Source organism: Apteryx mantelli, chromosome 23 (genome assembly GCF_036417845.1).
Source record: "Apteryx mantelli isolate bAptMan1 chromosome 23, bAptMan1.hap1, whole genome shotgun sequence".
Classification (NCBI taxonomy): domain Eukaryota; kingdom Metazoa; phylum Chordata; class Aves; order Apterygiformes; family Apterygidae; genus Apteryx; species Apteryx mantelli.
In genome coordinates, this window is record NC_090000.1 from 647,515 (window position 1) to 669,594 (window position 22,080).

Below are 22,080 nucleotides of genomic sequence, written 5' to 3' on the forward strand. Positions count from 1 at the left end.
CACTTGATCTGCAGAGTCCAGTCCCTTCATGGGAATTTTTATTCCTGACAGAACAAACTGACATAAAGTAAAGGAGTAAGAGCCCATGAAGAAGCTGAAAGGTTGAAATAAGTGATGGTGTCCAAACATCACATGAGCTCCACATCACACAAGCAGCTCGGGTAAGAAATAGAGGGCTTTTACCAACTTCTCTGCTGATTCTCCTTTTACTTTCTTGGAATGAATCTAGGAAAAAAAGCCACTGAATTTACCTGAGGGAGGAATGACAGACTGCGTTCGTACAAAAAGCTCGCTGAAAATCCCTCCCCAGCCCAGGCATGCTGGCGGCAGAGGACTCCGTCCTCCCACCCTCGCAGCCTTCCCGCACACCTTTGCGCGGGGGGCTCCTTTTTCACGCCCTTCCAGCCTTCCCCGTGCAAAGAGCCCCATTCCTCCGGCCTCGGGCTAGAGGGCTGCAGCAAGCTTTCCCACAGAGCTGTAACCTGCCAGCCAGAGAAGGGTCCGACTCCGCTCTATCCTGCATCGCTTCTAGGGAATACGGAGCCTCAGACACTCACTAGTTAACACCGAATAGGTGTTTCCATACAGACCTTTGCAGTTGTCACAGAAGCCAAGTAAATGCAGGAATTCAGCAGCTGCTGACATGTTCTTTGGAAATAACATGCCCAGGTCTTGTATCGCTGGTGTCTTTAATCGCTGTTTAACTGTTCGAACATCAGAATTGCTGGAGATTTTTATGGTCTGTTTAAAAAGCACAATGATTCCCTTCATGGAGAAGTTTGTAGCTACAATTACCCTTCTGTTGCAACCTGCCAGGAGTAATTGAACATCTCTCCCCGCTACAGGGCCAGGAGGTATTCTGCCTGCCTCACGCACACGCTGGCAAAAACCGTGGTGGCACCTGCTGGCAGCAGCAGGGCAGGCCGCAAGTCGGGGATCGTGCAGTGAAGCTTATGACTCACACGATTACCAGTTCGGCTCTTGCCTGCGCAAACTTTGCAGTCAGCACCGTCAACACAACTGAGAGCCCATTAACAAGAGACAGCAGCCTGCCTTCCTGTGTCACCCCCATAACCAGCACGGTCTCAGGGCACTTAGATCGTCCTGTGCAAGCCAGGCTCAGTCCCCACCTCCCCAGATTTCCTGCCCGCCCTGGCAGAAGTTACTCTGACTCTTTGAGCCTCCGTTCTCCCTCTGCACAGCATGGACAAGAGAAACGCGTAACTTCACTGTGCTGCTTTGAGGACAAATGTGCTAAGAAGTGAGACCTCAGATACCGCAGTCCTGAGGGGCGGTCTAGTGTGTTGGACACGTGGACAAACAGCCCCTTCCACCCCAACTGCTGGCACTGGGCAGAAAGCAGCAGGGGCTTCTTACGAGGACCACGGGCCTCTGGGACCTGCTCCGCCACCCTGAGCCACCGCCGTGGGCAAAGGGTGCTCCTGTTTCCCTGGCCTGCAGCTACGCGGAAGGAGCAGGAGAGCACGGTCAGAGGAAGTTAATGAACTCGTTATATTTACAGCAGGCAGGAAGAGCAGGGTGAAGGAGCCCCAGTGATTTCATCTTGGAATAACAAAAGGACCAAATTATTTGTTAATGTATTTTCTAGAAGACTGTCAAAGGCACCAAATCATTGAGCACAGAGCAATAAAAAACACAGAAAACCAGTATTTGACTTGCAAAAACTTATTCATATAATAGGAAGTTAACCAAGAGACGGCACTAGGGGGAGGAATGCCTCGCTCAGTCTTCTGTGTTTTTTGCAGTCCTCACCCTTCCTTTCCTTTTCCCGCTGTGCCACATTTATAGGGGGTGACCTACCCCTAATTCACTCCAAGTTTGAATAAGAAGCCAAAGAACCAACTCAAAAAAGGCATTTAAGTTCAGTTTATTCAGTAGAAACTGTAGCTGTTATTTTTATCTGCTTCTCTCCTTCTTTGTACAGATGTCAATCAAGCCACAGATATTCAATAGCCGTAATGAAAACTGCATATAGGGCTAAGGTGTGCTGTTACTGTATTAGCTGGTGTGACCCCTTCCTTCAGGCTCTCCCGTGAAAGAACTGTCATTTGCCGTGGCTTTGTCTGACTGAACTCTCTACCATTTGGGGTAATTACGGGTACCTGTTTGCTGGGAAGGTGGAAGGGTGCGGAGAATTTTCAAGCATCCACTTTCAGCTGAGCAGCCCCATTACCATAGCATTGAAAGATTGTCATCTGGACAGAAAGGCCATCGCAGCAGCTGAATAACCTGTGGAGTGTGAGTGCAATCAGGCAGCAGGGAAGGCACAGCCGCCAGCCGCAATCAGCTCCAAGGACAGAGGCTGCACGGCAGCAATATGACAAGATCACCGAATGGCCACTGGGCTCATGTGCCATACGATCCTGCTGTGGGCTCGCATCTAGCCAGTTTCACATTTTTCTTCGAGATACATCTGCAGATTCATTCCTTCTACTCTATCATCAGATGCTCTTATTCTGCAATATCCTTTTTCCCCTACCCCTTGGTCTACCTGTAGCCATCCCATTTTGTGTTTGCCAGCCCCTACAATAAGCACTTTCTTCTAAACCTCTTGCCTGACTCCTTGTGGCTGATCGTGGGCTGGCAGTCGGCTCAGAGTCTGCAGCTAATGGTGTAATTGTATTGCATGCACTCTTGCAGGCCTTCGTTTTCGGGAGTTATTTGGGGGGAAACTGAGGACGGCGTTTGCTGTCGGGGAATGGCTTGGTGGTTTTCCATGTTCCTTCTTTCAAGAAGAAAAGGGAAATAAAATAACAAAGGGAGAAACCACACTGGCATTTTAAAAACACGTCTGTGGAGAATTTAAAATGTTTCACAATTCTTTTGTTGCTCATTTAAGGTCTCACCTGTGCAAGGAGATGGCCATCAGCAGAGCCTAAGTGTTTCATCATGTTCTGCGAGCTGCTGTATGAATTCAGTAGCCTGCATATGGTGTACCATGCAAGACCACGGCATGAATTTGTAGATGGCCAGTGTACGTGAAGAAAGTCAATGATGGTAAAAATGTTGCACGCACTTCCAGCCAAACCCAAGGGGACCCAGTGAGGAGAAATGCAGAAGAAAGTAAATGAGGCTCCAGGGAAATTAAGCCAAAGTGGAAGTCCTGGCAGAGTGGGGTAATAATTTCCTTTCTGAATGAGTAACTGTTTAGAATTTAACCAGGCAAACACAATTAAACCAAATGAATATAAATTCTAGGTGCGGTAGCAAGTAATGAACTGAAGAAAATGAACAGGGTCTAATTAACAAGAAAATAGGATATGCCATAATGCATTGAAATCTAATGAAAAATGAAGGTTGAACTTCCTCTCTCAAAATTTTTCCAGATGGAAAACATCCATGTTTTACATCTTGCATATTCTGAAATATCCAGAGAATTAGTCTGAGAAGAACTGTACTTACCATTTAAAATCAAATAACATGTGAAAAGGGAGCTATTTCTGCAAAAATATCTAGATAAGTGAATTAGTTGAGAGATGGCCATTTGGAACTCTGCCTAAACATAACGACAAGGATATCATATTTGCATTAAAGTGCAATACAAGAGTTTAAAGCAGGAGCACAAAGCAGCATTCCCTCGTTAGCGCCATCGCAGGAGGCAATATTCTGGATGGCGGAGGCCATCAAACGGAATACTGCGGCCGTAAAACAGAATGAAGGAGCGAAACGCTCCGCTCCCCAGCCGGCTTCGCGCACGCCTCTCCTCTCCTTTTACTGTTATCGCGCGAGGCAACGCCTGTGCCCCGTTCTGGCGCTTCTGCACCGAGGAAGCGATGGTGAAAAACGGTGAGGGGCGCTCGGTGCCGCCGCGGCCCGAGGTCCGCCCGCCCGCCCGCCCGGGAGCGGCCAGCGAGCACGGCCAGGCCGGACGTTTCGAGGGACACTCGGGGATTTCGGCGCCTCGCCACGCGCCCGGCTACCGACGCGCTGCTCCGTGACCCACGGCTCGCGCTGACGTCAGCGGTGACGACTTACTGCCGCTGTCTTGGCTGCTTTCCCCCTCCGCGGCCCAGAGCCGCCGCCGCCGCCCGGCTCGGCCCAACCCGGCCCGGCGGCACCGCGCATGCGCGCGCCCGCCCGCCCCGCCCCGCGGCGGCGCCTGCGCAGGAGGGTGGCGGCGGCGGCGGGCCCGGCGGCAGCTGGCCGGCGCGGCGATGGGCGCGGCGGCGGCCGAGGCAGACCGGACCCTCTTCGTGGGCAACCTGGACCCGAAGGTCACCGAGGAGCTGATCTTCGAGCTCTTCCACCAGGTACCGGCAGAGCCCGCCGCGGCGCCCGCCCGCGCACTTATAGCCCGGACGGGGGGAGATGGGGGGGGCTCCCGCTGCCGCCATGGCGGGGCGGGCCCGGCCGCGGCCTACGGCGGCCGCGGGGAGACAAACCTCCGCGCCGCGCGCGGTAATGGCTGTCACAGGCGCCGGGCCCGAGCCGTGCTGGCCCCACTGCGCGCCCCAAACACGACCCACGCGGGCTCCGCGCATCCCCTGCCCACGCCCAACGCGGCCCTGTGTGTGCCCCCAACACCACCTATAACTGCCCCAAACGCACCACCTATATGTGCCCTGAACATCACTTGTGTGCCCCCCAAACACCCCATATATTTGCCCCAAACCCACCACCTCTATCTGCCCTGCATGTACCACCTATATCTGCCCTGAAGACATCACCTATATGTCCCCGAATGCACCACCTATATCTGCTCCGAACACACCACCTACATGTGCCCCATACACCTTCCCCATACATATGCTCCCCAAACGCACCCCCTTGCACACAGCTCTGCCCCCACATGCACACGCAGTGGTGCATGTGCTCGCACACTTGTGCTGGCCACCCCAGGACTTCGCCTGAACCTCAGTGATGTCCAGCACAACGCATGTGTGTGATTCTTCTTCTCTGCTTCCTTATGAGTTGCTTGGCTCAGGTTTTTCCCCCTTTTTTTTATTGTCAGATTTAAAACTTTTTTGAGAGCTGCTTCATTTTTATTTAACATCTTTTGTTTCTTGATTTGCAGGCAGGTCCAGTAATTAAAGTTAAAATCCCTAAGGATAGAGATGGTAAACCAAAGCAATTTGCATTTGTGAATTTCAAACATGAAGAATCTGTCCCTTATGGAATGAGTCTGCTTAATGGGATCAAACTTTTTGGAAGGCCTATCAAAATTCAGTTCCGATCAGGTACCCACAAAAAAACCCCAACATTTAATAACCTGGTTACTGGAGAGAAAGCAAAGCTGCTGCCTTCTTCCCCCTCCCCCTATTAACAGATATTTAATCCATTAATAACGTTCATTGCATGTGCTTCTCATCACATTGTCGCTCACTTACCTAATTGCTGACAGTTTCGTAAAACAATGGTGTCAGACCAGGTTTGTGCACTGGCTGTTTTGTTTTGTCCTCTTGCTTCAGCAAGGGACCTTTCTGTCAGTTGTGGTCAGGTATAACCCCTGAGCTGAGTCTTTTGTTTGTTTTTTGGTTTGATTATCTTTTAAGTACCCTTGAAAGCTGTTCCAAGCTGTCATATTAGGAGTAAAAGTTGCATTTGAGTTCAGCTAAGTGAGGCATGTTGGCCGGAATATTGCACCCAGTTGCATCTTTACCGTTGGGTATTAAAACAGTTGCAATATCTTGTTTTGGAAACTTGATTGTATGTTTTTGCAGATGACTGATGAAATTCAAAAGCTAATTAAGCATTTGGAAACTGTTAGCATCTGACAAGTTCACTTCATATCCAAGTTACGCTAACTCATGTTTGTTGATCTTATGAAATGTTTGTTTCTCCTCAGGGAGCAGTCATGCATCCCACGAGGGTAATTTGTCTTGTTCACCACATGGAACTGCCAATACAAGCCCATCCGGCACACCACATTCAGCATCAAATCCTAGCAGGTAAGACCTATTCCAGTAAGCAAGTGTTGTATCCTTGCAGGCACAGGAGCATAGTTTGAATTAGAAAACAGTACTTGCGCAGTTAGCTTTCCTCACTCTTGTTCTAAACACAACATAATCTTTCTTCCCTGTGGAGTAAGTACTTGCATTCTTAGTACCCTTGCAAGTTGGCGTTCTTGGTACCTGAAAGCCTAATGGAAAAAGAACAGTGTCACCTTGAAAGTGGTTGTTCTTAAAAAGATCTGTCTGCCAGTTGTTCTGCCTAAGTCCCATTCCTGTTTAAAAAGTATTTTCATATGGGAACAGAAGAGATCCAGTGACACAAAGTGGGGAGAGTGCTGTCAAATACATCACGCAAGCATGCCTGTACTATTTTCTCACAACAGTAATAAGTTCCAGTCAGTGCCTGTAGAGTTATTGTTTCCTAGTCAGAGTAACGTGACTAGGCTGCACGTGCTCCTTCAGACTGCAATAGTCCTGTTCTAAAATTCCTAATCTTTTTTTTCTGCAGATATGATAGGAGTCCTGATCGTATGGTAGCGGCAGGATTCACATCTGTGCAGAGGTCTCCTGATAACCTTCAGAGACAAGCCATGGTATGCTATTCTTTTGCATTAAGTGTCTAAATCTCAGGTCACCCACAGCTGATAGATAACCTGTGAAAGAGCTGTCTCTAATTTTTAGTACTTAGATGTTTCCTTTAATGATTGTATTACATCACAGGAATGCGTTTATGGAGTGTTGAAACAACAATTCCAAAAGATTTACAGTTCCTGCTGCTCTAAGTGTTTAATATCTGGAAGCTCTTTGAACTTTAGGCATTCAGCTATAGATAAAGCAATCGGTACTAGCTATTCTGAAAGTTTGCAACTAGTCTCATATTGTTGGCGAGTTTTCAAATCAAAGCTTTGTCCAGCTGGGGTGTAAGCAAGGCTCTGTAAAGGATGGTGTTAACAACTGTTTGGGAAAAAAAAAAAAAAACCTCTGATTTTTTTTTTTTGTTGTTGTTGTTACTTGAATATTAACTCCTGAAAATCAGTGTGTTTAATAGTCAGGAAGTAAGTCAATATAATACACAGATGATATAGAGAAGTTAAAAGAAATGACCTGTATCTTGGTTAAGATGGATCACCAATCTAATGTATATATTGGAAAGCAACCATGAGCTTCATTTAATTATGTTTAACTTAATTGAACAATAACTGAAAATGAGCAATAGATGGCATTACAGTCTTCAGTTAGGCACGGTATCAGGAGTGGTGGTGTTCTTGGCACATAGCATTTTCCCTTGTATTTACAGTGTGATTAATGTAGAATGTCAAGGCCAGCACAGGAGGTTAAAATTTATCGAGACCTTGCACCATCAAACGGTTTATGCACTCTGTCAGTCATCTGCCAGGAAGAAAGTGCATCAATTCCACTGAGCCTTTTTTCTCTTCCTTTCGCAGATGAATAGCGCTATGTGGCAGCAGTCCCAATACAGCGGGAAGTACGATCAGCCTGGCTTTCCGGTCTCAGGGTACCAGCACGGTCATCCGTTTAATCACTCTGCAGCCCCTCAAATGCAGTGGCGCCCAGACGTACCTTCAGCACTGCGCAAGACCAGGATGAGTTCCCATCCCTATTACCCAGAGGGGCGGCATTTCGGCCGCGAGCAGCGTTTTGGGGACCGTGGGCCTGACTACTGCAGGGGCAAAAGGGACGACTACAGCTATGAAGACAGAAGTCGTGACCCTGATCATCATTACAGGGGGAGCAGAGATGAATCTGGCTACGATGACAGGAATCGCGATGGCTGGAGCCACGATTACGATAACAGAAGAGAGAGCTACAGAGAGGGCAAATGGTGCCCATCGCGGCATTAACAAATATTCAGCAGGCTTTAAAGAACTTGCTGGCAAAAGGAAGTTGAACATTGAATCTGTTCCTAATTGTATATGTGTATAAAAACTCCCTCAAAGTTACCTTTTAATGTTTGTAAAACAATTAGCAGTGCAATCCTCCAAAACTAGCATCTTAGTTTTTAATGTGTTAACTCTTCACCTCAGGGTTTTATGCAGGAAAAAAAAATGTGCCACAATTTAATAGAAATCATTGCTGTTTGCTTGTATTATAAAGAAAATCTGTTTGTATTTTTGTAGTGCATTTGAAAGAGGTAGTCTCTGTATCAGATACGGGTGTACGTCCTTTAAACAGATTTGAAGTGGTATGATGCTTTGTGGCATCCGATATATCTCAGTGTTTTGATACAGAAACGTTAACTTTGAATACATCTTGGAGAAGAGTATTAAAAGCTTCCCTGTAAAATCTGTGGATAACCCATGCTTGTTTTGATAACACATCTTGATTGATTCGATTTGCCTGTGCGTTTGTTCTTACCTTACAGCTTTTGATAGTGGTATTTTTTTCTTCGAAGTCACTATGGCGGTTGGAAATTTGAGAGTAACATTGGTTTTGTTTAAGTGAAGCCACTCAGGAAACAGGTGCCTCTTGAGTACTTTCATTTTTCTAGGGTTAGAAAAGAGCAAGAATTTAAAATGTGTTAGAATACAACAAAAAAAGAAAGAAAGAAAGAAAGACGCAGTGTCTGGCAGGAAGGGTAATCCTTGAGAGATGAAACCTCCTGACTTTATTACAAGATGTTTAAGCCAGTGAACACTTCTGCCAGGTATGAAATAACAGGGTGTGTGTGTGTGTGTGTGTGTGTGTGTGTGTGTGTGTGAACTTTAGGTATCCAAATTACTAAGCGAGGGCGGTGGCGCCGCGGGCGTCGCCGTTACGCCGGTTCCTCAGCGCGGGGGCAGGAGGGCTTCACGCCGGCACAAATCCTCCCGGCCGAGGCCGCCTCCGAGCGGGGCCCGCGGCGGCGCCGGCCAGGCCGCGGCGGCCGCGGACTACAGCTCCCGGCAGCGCCCGGGGCCGCGGGGCCGCGCGCGGGGCGCGCCAGCGCCGCCGCGGGGGCTGCCGGGAGGTGTAGTGCGGCGGCGACCCCTCGCGGCCCGGCGGCGATGCTGGGCGGCGGCGGCGGCGGGCTGGGTCGCCTGCGGGGCTGCGGCGGGCGGCTGCGGGGGGGCTGGCGGCGGGCGGCCATGGCCGGCGGCGGCGGCGGCATGGGCCAGCGGATGGTCTGGGTGGACCTGGAGGTGCGGCGGCGGCGGCGGGCGGGCGGGCGCGGGGCGGCGGCGGCGGGGCGGCGCGGCGCTCATGGCGGCCGGCTCTGTGTGTGGCAGATGACGGGCTTGGACATCGAGAAGGACCAGATCCTGGAGATGGCGTGCCTCATCACCGACTGCGACCTCAACGTCCTGGCCGAGGTGAGCCCCGCGCCGCCGCCGCCACCCCCGCCGGGCCGCCTCCCGCGGCGCCCGGGGCCCGGCCGGCTCGGTGCCCGCCGGCGGTGCGTCGTCGCGCCTCGCCGCCCCCCCCGACCACCCCGTGCCGGTGCGCGCCGCCGCCGCGAACGCGGGTGCTCGTCGCGGAGCCGCGACCAGCCGTCACGGGCGTGTGGCGAACGCCCCCACGAGCCCCGCTCGGGCGGCCGCCGCACCGCCGAGTTGGGGAACGTCGCCCACAAACTCCTCGGTCGTGGCGCGCAGCAGCGTTTCGTTTTAAAGCTAAAACTCTCCAGCTTACCGTTGGACACAAGAACTTGTGAACCGTCCCGCCGCGGGGATTTGCTCACCTCTGCGTTTCTTTCTCGCTGGCAGGGCCCCAACCTGATCATTAACCAGCCGGACGAGCTCCTGGACGGCATGTCGGAGTGGTGCAAAGAGCATCACGGGAAGGTAACCATTCTCCAGCTGCCACGCTACAATTACTGTTTCTTTGTAACGCTAAGAACGACATATAATTCAGAATTATTAGTTGCAGTACAGTCACCTAAAAAGGGACAACTCCTGTGCTGAACAGTTTGCAATGAAACAGAGGAGATGATAAAGAATGGGAGAAAGTAAGTATCATCCTTATTTTGTAGCCAAGGAGCTGATGTATAACCTTTTACCCAAGGTCTCACCAGTTGTCCCTGGCTTACCTGGGAATTGGTCTCATGTATCCTTAATCTTAATCCTGTATCTGAACTGCAAGATTGTCCTGAAGCCTTCTATCCTTAGCTAGCTGGGCGGTTTAATCTTAGCTTTTAAGAAGCCTGAATAGCGCTTGAAGCTACTTTCTAACTTGAGAACCAAAAGCATCAGCAAAGACCAACAGTCAGGGAACGGACCCCAGAGATGTCCGGATCAACAGATCCTGGGAAAGCCGCAGGCAGGAGTGAGACAAGTGTCCTCACAAGTGCTCGTTCTGTGGGTGCTTGCAGGGCTCTGGAGAGGAGTCTGAAAAACCAGACCAGAGTCTTTGCTGGCTCAGTGTTACCTCTTGCTGTGTCAGACTCGTAGATGAGTCGGTCTGGGAAGAGGATCCACCACTCTGATACATGCAGCTAATTCCCACAGTGAAAAATGCATGCTGAGCATTATGTCTCTCAGAGTGGGATTCACCAGTCCCAAGTTAGCTGAAGGATCCAATTTGAAATGCTCACGAGAAGGCAAGTCTTGCAGCTGTGTCATCCTCAGGGATTTAGATGCCAAACTCCAGAGCTGCAGGGAGTAGTCACCCGCTCGTGAGTCACAGAGCTCCACTACCCAGATGCCTCTGCCATTCTTAGTGTTTTTAAAAGGGTGGAGCTCACTCCTTCCTTGTAAAACAAAACATTTCTCCCAGTCACACACTGTATCCTAGTGGGTAGAGCAGTCATGTGATAAGAAGAAGCTGGGTTCAGTTCTCTGGTCTGCTTGCTGAGCTATCTGCCACAGCCTGCCTCCTGTGGGAGCCCAGCTTGTAGGCCAGGCTGGATGGACTTCTCTGACAGCTCCTCTTGTTGAAGCCTGTTCTGTATTGCATAAAATAATTCCAAGATTAATTTTCACAGAGAAGGGGAAGACTGAGTTTGAAATCCCAAGTAAGAATAGTTACAAGATTGGGTTTGAATAGTCCAGAGCTGACAAAATGAAAATTTATCAGGAGCAATTTAGGTAATCTGTAGGATTAAACAGACCAATTTACTGCAAGCATACTGGATTGTTATTTTTTTTCCCTATCCCCCTTAGCACTGTAAGCCTAGCTTATTTTTTCACCAAAAGCTTAAATTTTGCAGAAATAGATTTATTTATTTTTTTTACCCCCTTTAGTCAGCAAGGAAAGGTTTCTCCTTGCCAGTAGCAAGAAAGTGAATGGATTTTCCAATCCCCGATTATGAATTGAAATTCAAGGTAGTTTTCAATTGAGTGCTGAAGTTTTAAGATATCTATAAACACCCCCCACCCCCTTGGGCATCTTACTCTCCTTGGGAAAGATTAGCAGGAGTTTGGAAAACAAAAATTAATTTACTATGATGGGTGCTTTTCCTCTTCCCAGTTGAGGACTCAGATTCAACTTTAGTTCACAAGTGAACTGAAGATGGTAGCATAAGTTATCACTGTTCCTCAGGAGCTACTTATTTTTAATGACTAAGAAAAGAGAAGCAATTAAGATACAGATGAAAATGCAGCCACATAATGAATTTTTTAACCACCACTTGGATCTGTCAAGTAGATTTTTGCAGCACAGTCATGGAAATATATAGTATAGCCAGACAGAAATAAATCGTTGGGAACACTTAAAGCAGATTTGACAAGATGACATTTAACTATTTAGAATAGAAGGAAGGAACTTTCCTGATTCATAGGAATCCTGATAAATGCTTAAACCAGGAATTTCTATAACTTGCACTTCTGAATATTTATACAGACTGCTCTGGGTGCTGGGGAGTTGAATGTCTCTTGTTAAACAGATAGTAGTGTAATACTCATGTGGACTGTGTACATACAGGTATATAAATGAAGGCTTGCATAAGGTCCCACTAACCGAGACTGACACCCCAGGAAGTATAGCAAGTGGGGGGGGGGAAAACAAAATCACAGCAATGTCAGTGTTGTCAGGAGTGTTCTGTTGTCACCTTTACTTGTGTAGATTTTTACTTCATGAGCGGTGCCCTTGAAGTCAGTGAGGTCTGCTTGTGAAGTTATCCAGAGTGAATAAAGGGAAGGAGATTTCCCAGAATACTAACAGAGAGTTACCTTGTCCTCTTAATGCTTCTGGTCATGTTGGGGAAATCAAACAACATTTTAATGGTTGATCTTTTGCTGTTGAGCATTTCTGGAAATATCTTTTATGGTAGTATATATTTGATTTATGATGGATGGCTCTTTCTTGCAGTCTGGCCTTACTAAGGCCGTGAAGGAGAGTAAAATTTCATTGCAGCAGGCAGAGTATGAGTTTCTGTCCTTTGTACGACAACAAACACCCCCTGGTCTCTGTCCTCTTGCAGGTAAAATATGTACTTTCTTAATACTAATAAGATCATCCCTCCTGCAGTTCCCAGTTGGATGCTGAAAGGCCTGTTGATACACATGGCAGGAATGCTTTAGTTTTCTACACAGAGATCTAGCACGCAACTCCAAATCTGTTTAGTAAAGAAAGGTTCAGTAATGTTATCACCTATTCTGCAAATCCTGCACATCATTTGTGCAGGAAACATTCTTTTTAGTATTAATGTTTCATTGTACAGTTATAATTGGGATGGGTGAGTTAACTGCTGACAGCGACCTGTGACTGTAAAACCTGAACAGTAAATTGAACAGTGTCTTTTCCTCACTGACTGTGTGTATCAAATGAAACACCAAATACAAATCTTCCAAATGTCCTGTTACTCAGAACTAAATGCAGGCCATTCGCATACAGTCTTAGGAGTATTGCTAAGTGAAATTAATACTGATGCTTATTTTCACTTGGTAGAAAACCAGATGTTTGTGTAATATTTTGATAATTAACTGTTTGACAGAAATTTTAAGAGTAGTAACTGAAGAATTAGTATATAGGGATTAGGTCTTTAAAGCATGTGTGCTCCTAAAATGAAAAATCTGACAAGCCTTCACAATCACACTTACTAGAAAACAAGATACATGAGCTGCTTGCGAATAGCTTTTTTTTTAATGCCCTATGATCTTTCCTCAGCTTGCTTAGCCTGTTTCTAGTTCAGATGTCATTCATAGTAGCTTTGTACTGTCTTTGAAGAAATGTCTTGTTTTGTGTCTTTGTAGGTAACTCTGTTCATGCAGATAAGAAATTTCTTGACAAATACATGCCTCAGTTCATGAGGCACCTTCATTACCGGATCATTGATGTGAGCACTGTCAAAGAACTTTGCAGGTAAATATTCCTCAAATTAAATAGTTGCATAAAAGATAATCTAGTAAGCCTGTTAAGTGTCACTAATACACTCTTCTAGAACAAGGGTAAAGGCTACTGGGAGACTGCTGTGTGCGGCCCTCTCGCTCTTTCATCTGTTCTGTTCAGGCTGAAGCGTGGAGTAAGCCATAAAGTGCTCGGCAAGTTGCACGCACTGGTGTTTGCAACACTTCAGTTCTCAGGGTTGTGGCTTCTCTGTATGCCACTGACACTGAAATTCTTTCACCAGCTGTAACAAACTGACAGCAGTCACTGGACGTGTTTTTGAATCTTGATTTACCGTTTTAACAACAGCATTTTCTTCCAGACGCTGGTATCCAGAAGAATATGAATTTGCACCAAAGAAGGCAGCCTCTCACAGGTGAAACTTCTCCTTTCGCCTATAGAATAGGGCTTGCCATACAGGAACCATGCTCTTCACAAGCAGACTATGGAGCTGTATGGCTTCCTTCGAATCCCAGACATGCTTATTCTAATGCAGAAGAGGTTTTGTGGTTCTGCTCCCTGTCATATAGTTTATATTCTCCAGTCTGAAACCTGGTTAGTGTAAGGAAAGATTATAAAAAATAAAATCAGAAATTCTCTTATTTGTTACAATTCACTGTTTACTGCTCAAGCTGAGATACTTGTGTGGCAATGTAGTTACATCACTACTGAGACATCCCATGGAAAAGGTAGCTTAACACTTTTTTCGATCCATGTATTGGGCAGGCTTGTTCACAGAGACACTAAAATTGGAGGACTGCAAATGGGGAGATAATGTTCTATTCCTGGCCATTCCCCAAGTCTGTAATATATTAGAGAACCAGTTTGCCTTTCAATGAAGGAGTTTAATTTTGAATGACACTCCTGTCAGTGTGTGAGGCATCCTTAAGAGTTGAGTTGCTTTGAGATTTTGGCATACAAGATGCTATGTAGGATTAACACTTCTAGAAAGGTACCTTTTCTAAGACTGTAAGTTGTTCTGAACAGAGGAGGCAGCGAGATCCATAGGCTGTAAGTGCATCCATTTTGCTCTTTCATCCACTCAGACTAAATGTAGAAAAAAATGCAACACACCTTCACACTACTTTTTGTAGGTGTTATTCTTTTGGGTACTTACAGTTATGACTTTTCCTAAATGACACTGAAAAGGAGTAACTGATTCTTCATCTTTTCTCCTTGCCCTAACAATGGCCTTGCTAGACAGGAGAAGAGGCTCTGGTACAAAGAGAGAAGGAATGACTGTTGCAAAGGTCTTGATTGAAATCAGGGATCGTTGTGTTGCACAGTTAAAATGCGCAGTAGAAGTATGGCTTCTCTTTGGCCTTAAAATCTAAGCAGGCAAAGTACAGTAAGGAGAGGAGTAAAGTAAGGACAAAATGAGTCAGTCACCTGTGGTTGTACAGAAACCAGATGACTGGCCAGAGCAGTAGCTAAGCCAGGTCTCCTGAGTCCTTGTCTCTTGATTGCTTTCTCAGATTGACAGTGAACTGCTTTTAATCGTTGAAGCTGTAGAACCTGCTGCCTTTCCAGAACTTACATGTCACACAGTGACACAAACTAATAAGCTGTATGTTACTCCTTGGCATGTCAGCACTACAGTACTTTCATTGCTTTCCACATACCCAAGACTAGCGAAGGTGGGTTTTTTTTCCCCTGACAGATTTGTCACCCATGCATATCAGAGTTATTTCTTATAGCCTGGATTATTTTTTAGAAGCATTCCTATCCAGATGTAGCTGAAGGTGTGTGCATGCATTTTGAAACCCTCCTTAATTCTCTTTCAGAGCACTTGATGACATCAGGGAAAGCATCAAAGAACTTCAGTTCTACAGAGACAGCATCTTCAAGAGGAAAACGGATGAAAAGAAAAGAAAACTAATAGAAAACGGAGAAAGTGATAAAACTGCCAGCTGATTTCTCTTCTTACAATGCCATCCAATAGCATATACTATATGTATCTCCTGGTTCTTTTGTTTGCTGTTCTTTTGGGAAGCTGCACCCTTCAGTTACCTTGTTTCTTAACAGTTGTTAAAATGCAGATGGAAGTCTGAGTTACTGCTGCTTTTCTGTTTGAGCAAGGAATCTGCCCATTTAAGTCTCAGCAGCTCCTTTGTTTGTATGTACTAGGTAAAATCTGCTGTTTGATACTCTTCTTCATCTGGTTTTAGATGCAATCTTTAGCTACACAATAAAACCAGTTCTGTTGACAGATAATATTTTCCTGTATTCTTTCTTTAGTGTTAGCCACAAGGTTGTGCATGTGATGCTGCTAGGTGAAGCAGCCTCCCATAGGTTTGCAAAATAAAACGCTATGGGAAGTTGGTTTCATTATACAGTAATCTTATGTATGCATTTTACATTTCTAGGCATTTAACAAGAAAGTCCTTTTTGTGCAGCATCCCCATTTAGCACCAGACCGAGGTTGCACATCAATGAGCGTAGCCTACTGAGTAGTAGACAATGGAGTGTCAAAGGCACGGCCATATTTTATCTCTCTCCAGCTTACATGCAGCAATTCCAGTAACAAAGCTGTCTTTAGTTCCAAGGTGAGCGTTAGTTTGCTTTATAAAACTACCACGTAGGCAGCATCCGTGCGCAAAGGAACTGCATGAGAAACTTGATTTGTGATCAAGCAGATGACATTTCAGTTTACAGAAAGACCTAAGTGCTTCGGGTCAGGACAGCACACACCAATAGAATAGTTGGATCAGCCTTCAATAGTCACTTTGAAAATGTCTAGCCTCTAACATTTCCAGTTTTCACTACATACTCATGAGACTAGGCAATGTAAGAAGCTTCCATGGTCTGAACTGACCTTTGGGTCAGGTTTAAGCAGAAAACATCACTACTTTTTAGCTGTGCAATGCAACCACAAGTCCAGGAAAACTTGTGTACAAAAGGGAATGTGTGTCAGGAGAGGGTCCTGAACTTTTCTCTGCAAGTAGGTCTATTCAGCAAGAGTTCTCAGAATATTAGATTTAAAGCAAAAGCATTCTTAACATACTCTGATTAGTAGCAGAAATTATGACACACTTTTCCATACTTAACAGCTAAATGCAAATCCTACTAGTTTTTCATAGCTCCAAGATAGGGGAGGTAAATGTTTGTAGCAGGGACCACCATGATATCCCAGAAATCAATGACACCAGTGTTAAGACTTTGAAAAAAAAAAGTATTATTATTGGACAAAGCAAACCCACAAAAGTAATTGAATCATTCTACACCTGCATGTCCCTGATGTTTTCTGCATTGATAATTACTTCAGTGTCACAGCTTCTAAGGTAAAGGTACTGCAGAGCTTTGCAAACATTACACTCTCTGCTAATGAAAATATGTCAGTGGGGAAGAGTCTGATGTGCAGGCCCAGAACTGCAGTGATGACTGAGTCTGTCCCCTGGTAGCTTGTCAGTTCGAGAGAGACAGACTCATTTTCTTTAATAGCATAGTTATAGGCTGCGATTACGGTCTGTCTTTTCCCCTGCATTAAATTAAATATTTCTATCCAGTTCCACAGCAAGCAAAAACCTAGAGGTCTTCAATACCAAAGAGATCAAAGCATTTAAGTGTTAATGGAAAAAAGAAACAATGAACAAATATTTCAATTTTTACAATTACTGTGGCTTTGCCTTGTATGAATGTAGCAATTAAAGTCTGTAACTGGTGTTTCTGTGCTGGCTGGCTGTCTCCTAAGCATTGGTGCAAGTCTCCTCTCTCAGTTTGCAGCTTCTTCTACTTCCAAATTTTGCTTTGAGTTTTCACATCTGTATTACGATGCATTGTAGTATACCACACAGAAACGCTCAAAATCATGCACTATTGTACAACTAAATCTTCAAGTCAGTCAAAGAAACGCATTAGCAACCACTGTGTCACAAGCTAGAGCCGACTTTACCATTCATCCTCGGTTCATCAAGAGCAGACTTTTTTTTTTTAAAAAACAATTCTCGTCTGATTTTGGGTTCTTGCTGAAGTCCTCGAGAGAAGGGTTGATGTGCCTCCTTGTCTTCTGCTGAGAACTCAGACAGCTCTCCTCTTGTACATAAATACTCATTTCATAGTGAGTTAATCACCCAAGTCAATTATTAATGGCAAAGAAATATTCAATAGCTAAATACAGAGGCAACTAATGATTGGAAAGCAAAAGCCTAAGGAATAAAATGCAAGTAATAGAGGAAGCCTTGCAACACTACCTTTCCTTTTATTTCTAAGGAAACAGTTCCTGGTAGTATTTAAGTTGGGTGGAAGAAGATGCTATTGGCTCTTTGTGAATTACTGCATTCAGCTTCACCCCACAGACTCTCCCAAAAGGCAAGTTCACTATCTGCTCAAGTACGCATTAATTTCATCCATCATTTCTGAAATCAGACATCTTGCCTAAAACAGTTGCCAGCTTAGCACAGCTAAATTGCTGAAGAAAGGGCATCTAAATCCAACCTTTTTTATTATTATAATGTTTTGCTACCTGAGAAGCAACATGTTTCTTCAGTTTAAAACCATGTCTTTTATACATGGCAGAAAAGCAGTCATTAATAAAGCTGCTTTAATGACTATGTATGTTTCCCTTTCTGCACAAATGCTAGAAACAAGAAATAAAAGCAAGAAATCATTTGTATTAAATTAGCCACTAGAGGGAGACGCCTATATTCTGATTGCAAAAAAACTCATGGGCAGAAGTAGGCGATGCAGATATCTGCAATAAAAGGTTACAGCATTTCAGCAATATATTTTCCTCAGACTTCGATCAAAGTAACCAGCAGCATGCATGCAAGCTTCATTAGAGGGGAAGTCAGAACATGGATGTGGAAGTCAGGACATTTTTTTCCCCCAAGCTAATTGCTAAGTGATCTGGACAAATCCCTCTGAACCAAAATTTGGCTAAGTTGGGTTCCTAGAATAAGCCCTCAGAAAAAAGGAATGGCTTGAGTGGAGCTGAGCACAGAGATCAGAATTAGTGCCTCTGACTGGCAAAATCACTTTGATTTGGTGCCTGGCTAGTGACCAGGACCAAAGACTGGGACTTTGAAGTTGCTCTGGTGTTCGCTTGGTTGCCACGTCTGTGAATCGAGCCTTACGCCCATCTCCGACGGCGAGGGAGCCCGCGGCACTGCGCCAGCTTCCTGGCACAGCAGGAGTTCTGCGCAGGGCTGCGGCGTTGTCGTACCGCTGCCTGCGCACCTCGCTGGCCTCCAAACCGCCCTCGCGCTATCCGAACCGCAGCTCACGCAGCCCCTTGGAAGGCCGACTGCGTGCAGCTCCCGTGTTCCCATGCGCTCAGGCTCATTTCTAGTCTCCTCCTCATTTTTTCCTCCTTTTCCAACTCTGTTTATGGTGTCTGATATGTCCATTACGGCCTTGGCAGCGTGAACGAACGGGCTAAAAGCTTGCTAAGCGCTGTGTACAAGCTTTACTTCAAGTGCACGAGGAGTCGCGCTGATTTAATGGGGCTATTTATGTGCTCATTGAACCTTTTTGTGTGTTTGGTTTTTCGGGTGGAGCTCTGGGCAGCAGGTTCACTGCTCTAATCGACTAGGAGGAGCACCCTCAGCACAACATACTAAAGTATTAGTGCGAGTACTGCTCAGTCTGATGGAGACAGCAGAACAGATTTGCTTTCCAAGTAGATGCACGTTCCAACTTTTACTTGACCAAATTAAGAAAAAGCCATCTGCTCTATATTAATTCAGTAAAAAGGGAAAGAGCAGGCTATGAAACAGATAGAGCCAGCCCATCGCTTCTGTGAGCTTAAGACAATTCAGATTCGCATTTTGAAGGTTTGCGAGTTATTCCGATAGGCTCAGGACGTGCTAGGCAGGTTGCGATCTACCCCTGCGTGGTCTCCGTGCAAAGCAGGGTGCTTAGCTCCGCCATCAGAAAGGTAAGAAAGGGATCACACAGAAATACAGATTTGCATTAACTATCAGTACTAGTAGCAACCAATTTAAGAGAGAGCTACCTCATCCACAATCCCTGCTCTCTCTGGTCTGCATCCAGAAGCTCCCTGAGCCGGCACAGGAGCAGCCTGCCGTGCAATGCACCATGGCAGCGAGCCCCTACGCACCTCATCGGCATGCAAGGGAGGCGCTGCATCGCAGGTCACCCTGCGCCAAGGGGGCTTCAGGCTCCTCACGGGCTGCAAAACAGGAGCTGAGGGGTGAAGCCTGGCAGGACACCTTGCCTGCCCCCGTTACAGGGGGAGCAGGCTCTACTGTGAGGGATAAAAGAGCTTCCAGCATGAGTGCGATGGGGAAATGTGATGTAGCCCCTGTTTAACTCAGGGGGAGCCAGGTAATATGGAAAATGCAAAAAATAATCTGCCACTCTCTCGCTGCATTTCAAAGACTGTGTGTTTTGCACTAACTGGCATCTCAGTCCCACACCAAGCCGGTGCTGCCCGGGTCAGAAGGGAGACGGAGCAGGAACAGCAGCTCCTTCCTCAGTCCGTCCGTACCGGGGTCGCTCACTTTACTGACACAAACAAGCCGTGAGTCCTGTTACCAGCATCAGCACAGCTTTCACATCATCGAAGCTAAACCCTAACTGAGGAATCGTTATCATCGGCAACGAGCCCCCTTGGCTGCCCTTACCTGGCTCTCCTGAGCGGTCAGCAGCAGGCACCGTCTAGCTCCTCGGCAGGGTCCCAGCAATCCTCCCCCAGCTCAGGGGACCTGGGCAGCACCCAGGAGCAGCCGTGGCTGCCGCTGCTCCTAGGAGCCGTGCGCGGGGAGCTGCTCTCTTACATAGCCCTGGCTAACGGGGCTCCAGCCTCCCTCGTCGGGGCCCAGCTGGGAGAAGGTCCCAGCTGCTTCTGCTCAGGGGCAGCCCCGGCTCGTCGGCTGCAGCTGCACCTTGCCACAGCTCCCCGCACAGCTGGCGGCCTCCCGGGCTGCCCGGTCCCTGCAAGGGTCCCCCAAAGCCCCCCGCGACCTCCAAGGAGGTTCCCCCGCCATGCATCCTGCTGGTGGCTCTCGGTGGTGCCCGCTCCACCGCGATCCTCCGGCCCCTTCTGCTCTGCATCGCCCACCGCCGAGCGCGGCGGCCATGCAACTCAACGTGGCGTGCGGGGCGCACTCCAGCTCCTCCCCGGGGCCGCGAACGGGCGCTCGCCGCCTCGGCTCCAGTGGGAGAGGGCAGCGAGCGGCTTATTCCTCCATGGAAATAAATGCCAGGGCAGATCAGAGGCGAGGCTGCGCTCTCCCAGTTTACGGAATTAGAGGAGCACAGCAGCCATGCTCTGCCATTTTCTGAAGTTAAACACTGGACGATTTGCCTGAGTTTCCTTTTCCCCATTTTTTTCCTCCAGCAACTTATGGACTCAACTCATAAAAAAAGAAAAAAAAGCTATTTCTGCTTTTACTCCTGCAGGGACTCTAATCCTGGTCCCGGTGCCAACACACCGCACCGAATGATGAGGCTCAGCAAAGCAAAGGTCTCTGCTGGCACTGAAAGCCGCTGCATCTTCGAGGTGCCGCTGCTGCAGCAACAGAGCTTCAACCGAGAAAAACTTAACCTGAAGCTACAATAAAGTATCTTCAATACACAGCATTAAAATCCTCTGGAAAAGACAATCGATAGCACTCGCTTTTGCCCAGAGAGGCATTTCATAGCAGGGCAGATGAGGGCTGAGCTCGCTCCGGGCCGGGGCGCTGGCGAGGGCGCTGGGTGCCCATCCCCGGGGCGAGCAAGCACGACGAAACGCACCCACCACCCCTGCCAAGGGCTGCTGCAGGGGACGCTTAGCAAAAATGCTGCTGATTCGTTTTCCCTGCTTAAGTACGGCACTTTGGCACCCCCTAACTGGACCAAACACCTTGTGTTTGACTGGATTTGCACTTAAAGGCTTTCCAGCGCTCATCACCCTGACAAACCGGGTGTACGGGCTTCCTCGGTCCCGCGGACGGAGCTGTTTCTGCAGCGACTGCGGTGTGGGGCCTAGCTGCGGCCCGGGGGGCTGCAAGCCTGCACGCGCGGGGCAGAGTCTCCTTCAGCTCCTTCCCTCCCCCTTGCGGGAAGGCCATGGGGAACATCTGCCCGCAGAAGAGCTTAGTGCAGCACCAACCGGTGACCCCGACCACGGGTTTGTCCCCGCACTGTCAGCACCGTGCATGGGCTCCGCGAGGCACCAGCCGCTGCCCTTCTCCGAGGCCAGGCGAGAGAGCAGCGAGCCCGCGTGAGCTGCAAAGTGTTAAAGGTTTTCAGACAGCAAGAATCATCCGAGTTTTAATTTACATGTCCAAACACTGCTGAAGGTTAGTGCTACGGCTTGCTTCGGAGGCACATTCAGGGGCTCAACACAGCACAGCCTTTCCCGGTCCTGCTGCGCTAGGTCCTCGTGCAAGCTCGTGTTGGGCGTTAAAGCAAAGCCCTGCTCAGCCGGGCACCTTGGGCAGCTTGCCTGCCGAGCGAGCTGTGCTTCCCCCCCCTGCTCTCGCTGTCCACAGTGCAGCAAGCAAAGGATAAACCGCAGCTCTGCCCGCTTTAAATAGAATAAACTTAAAAGGGCAGGCCCCGCTGTTAAAGCCTTTGGTTCTGCAAGAAATGTAGCCCCAAGTGTGAATGAATACATGAATAAGCAGTAGCTTTAAAGCAAGAGCTTCCATCTGCTCTTGTAAAGCCTATGGCGAGATTAGCCCGAGCTCCCCGTCCTGACTGCAGGCCCGGCAGCACCTACGCAGCAGCTCTGCGCCGGCGAGTGCAGCATCGTGGCGGCAGCCTGGTGCCGGCGTGGCCGGAAAACGCTGGCGCAGCGCTGCGGAGCCAGTTGTGCTCTGCACCTTCGCCACTCTCCATCGGCCCGGGCTGAGTCCCACCCAGCTCAATGACAAGACGCGCACGGACGCCAGTGGCAACAAGACTCGCTCCAGAGCACTCTGACGTTTTTATGGTCACCTGGTAAATCTGAGTGCAT

The 22,080-nt window shown here is 47.7% G+C and overlaps 2 protein-coding genes across 2 annotated transcripts; both read left to right on the forward strand.

Moving 5' to 3' along the window:
• Positions 1-4,131: 4,131 nt before the first annotated feature.
• On the forward strand, positions 4,132-8,261 carry RBM7 (RNA binding motif protein 7). The gene is made up of 5 exons (XM_067310127.1): positions 4,132-4,271; positions 5,036-5,198; positions 5,807-5,909; positions 6,421-6,505; positions 7,358-8,261. The coding sequence occupies exons 1-5, from the start codon at positions 4,176-4,178 to the stop codon at positions 7,772-7,774; spliced, it is 864 nt and encodes a 287-aa protein (XP_067166228.1). The 5' UTR covers positions 4,132-4,175; the 3' UTR covers positions 7,775-8,261.
• Positions 8,262-8,917: 656 nt separating this feature from the next.
• REXO2 (RNA exonuclease 2) lies at positions 8,918-15,389 on the forward strand. Its single transcript, XM_067310128.1, has 7 exons — positions 8,918-9,052; positions 9,140-9,223; positions 9,617-9,694; positions 12,159-12,270; positions 13,043-13,151; positions 13,498-13,551; positions 14,960-15,389. The coding sequence occupies exons 1-7, from the start codon at positions 8,918-8,920 to the stop codon at positions 15,087-15,089; spliced, it is 702 nt and encodes a 233-aa protein (XP_067166229.1). The 3' UTR covers positions 15,090-15,389.
• Positions 15,390-22,080: the final 6,691 nt, after the last annotated feature.

What these genes read in the sequence shown, in the direction of transcription:
- RBM7 (XM_067310127.1), top strand. Translation starts at nt 4,176, where the DNA reads ATGGGCGCGGCGGCGGCCGAGGCAGACCGGACCCTCTTCGTGGGCAAC. An exon ending in TCTTCGAGCTCTTCCACCAG is followed by an intron (nt 4,272 to 5,035) that starts GTACCGGCAGAG and finishes CTTGATTTGCAG; the next exon opens with GCAGGTCCAGTAATTAAAGT. An exon ending in ACCTTCAGAGACAAGCCATG is followed by an intron (nt 6,506 to 7,357) that starts GTATGCTATTCT and finishes TTCCTTTCGCAG; the next exon opens with ATGAATAGCGCTATGTGGCA.
- REXO2 (XM_067310128.1), top strand. Translation starts at nt 8,918, where the DNA reads ATGCTGGGCGGCGGCGGCGGCGGGCTGGGTCGCCTGCGGGGCTGCGGC. An exon ending in TGGTCTCTGTCCTCTTGCAG is followed by an intron (nt 12,271 to 13,042) that starts GTAAAATATGTA and finishes GTGTCTTTGTAG; the next exon opens with GTAACTCTGTTCATGCAGAT. An exon ending in ACTGTCAAAGAACTTTGCAG is followed by an intron (nt 13,152 to 13,497) that starts GTAAATATTCCT and finishes ATTTTCTTCCAG; the next exon opens with ACGCTGGTATCCAGAAGAAT.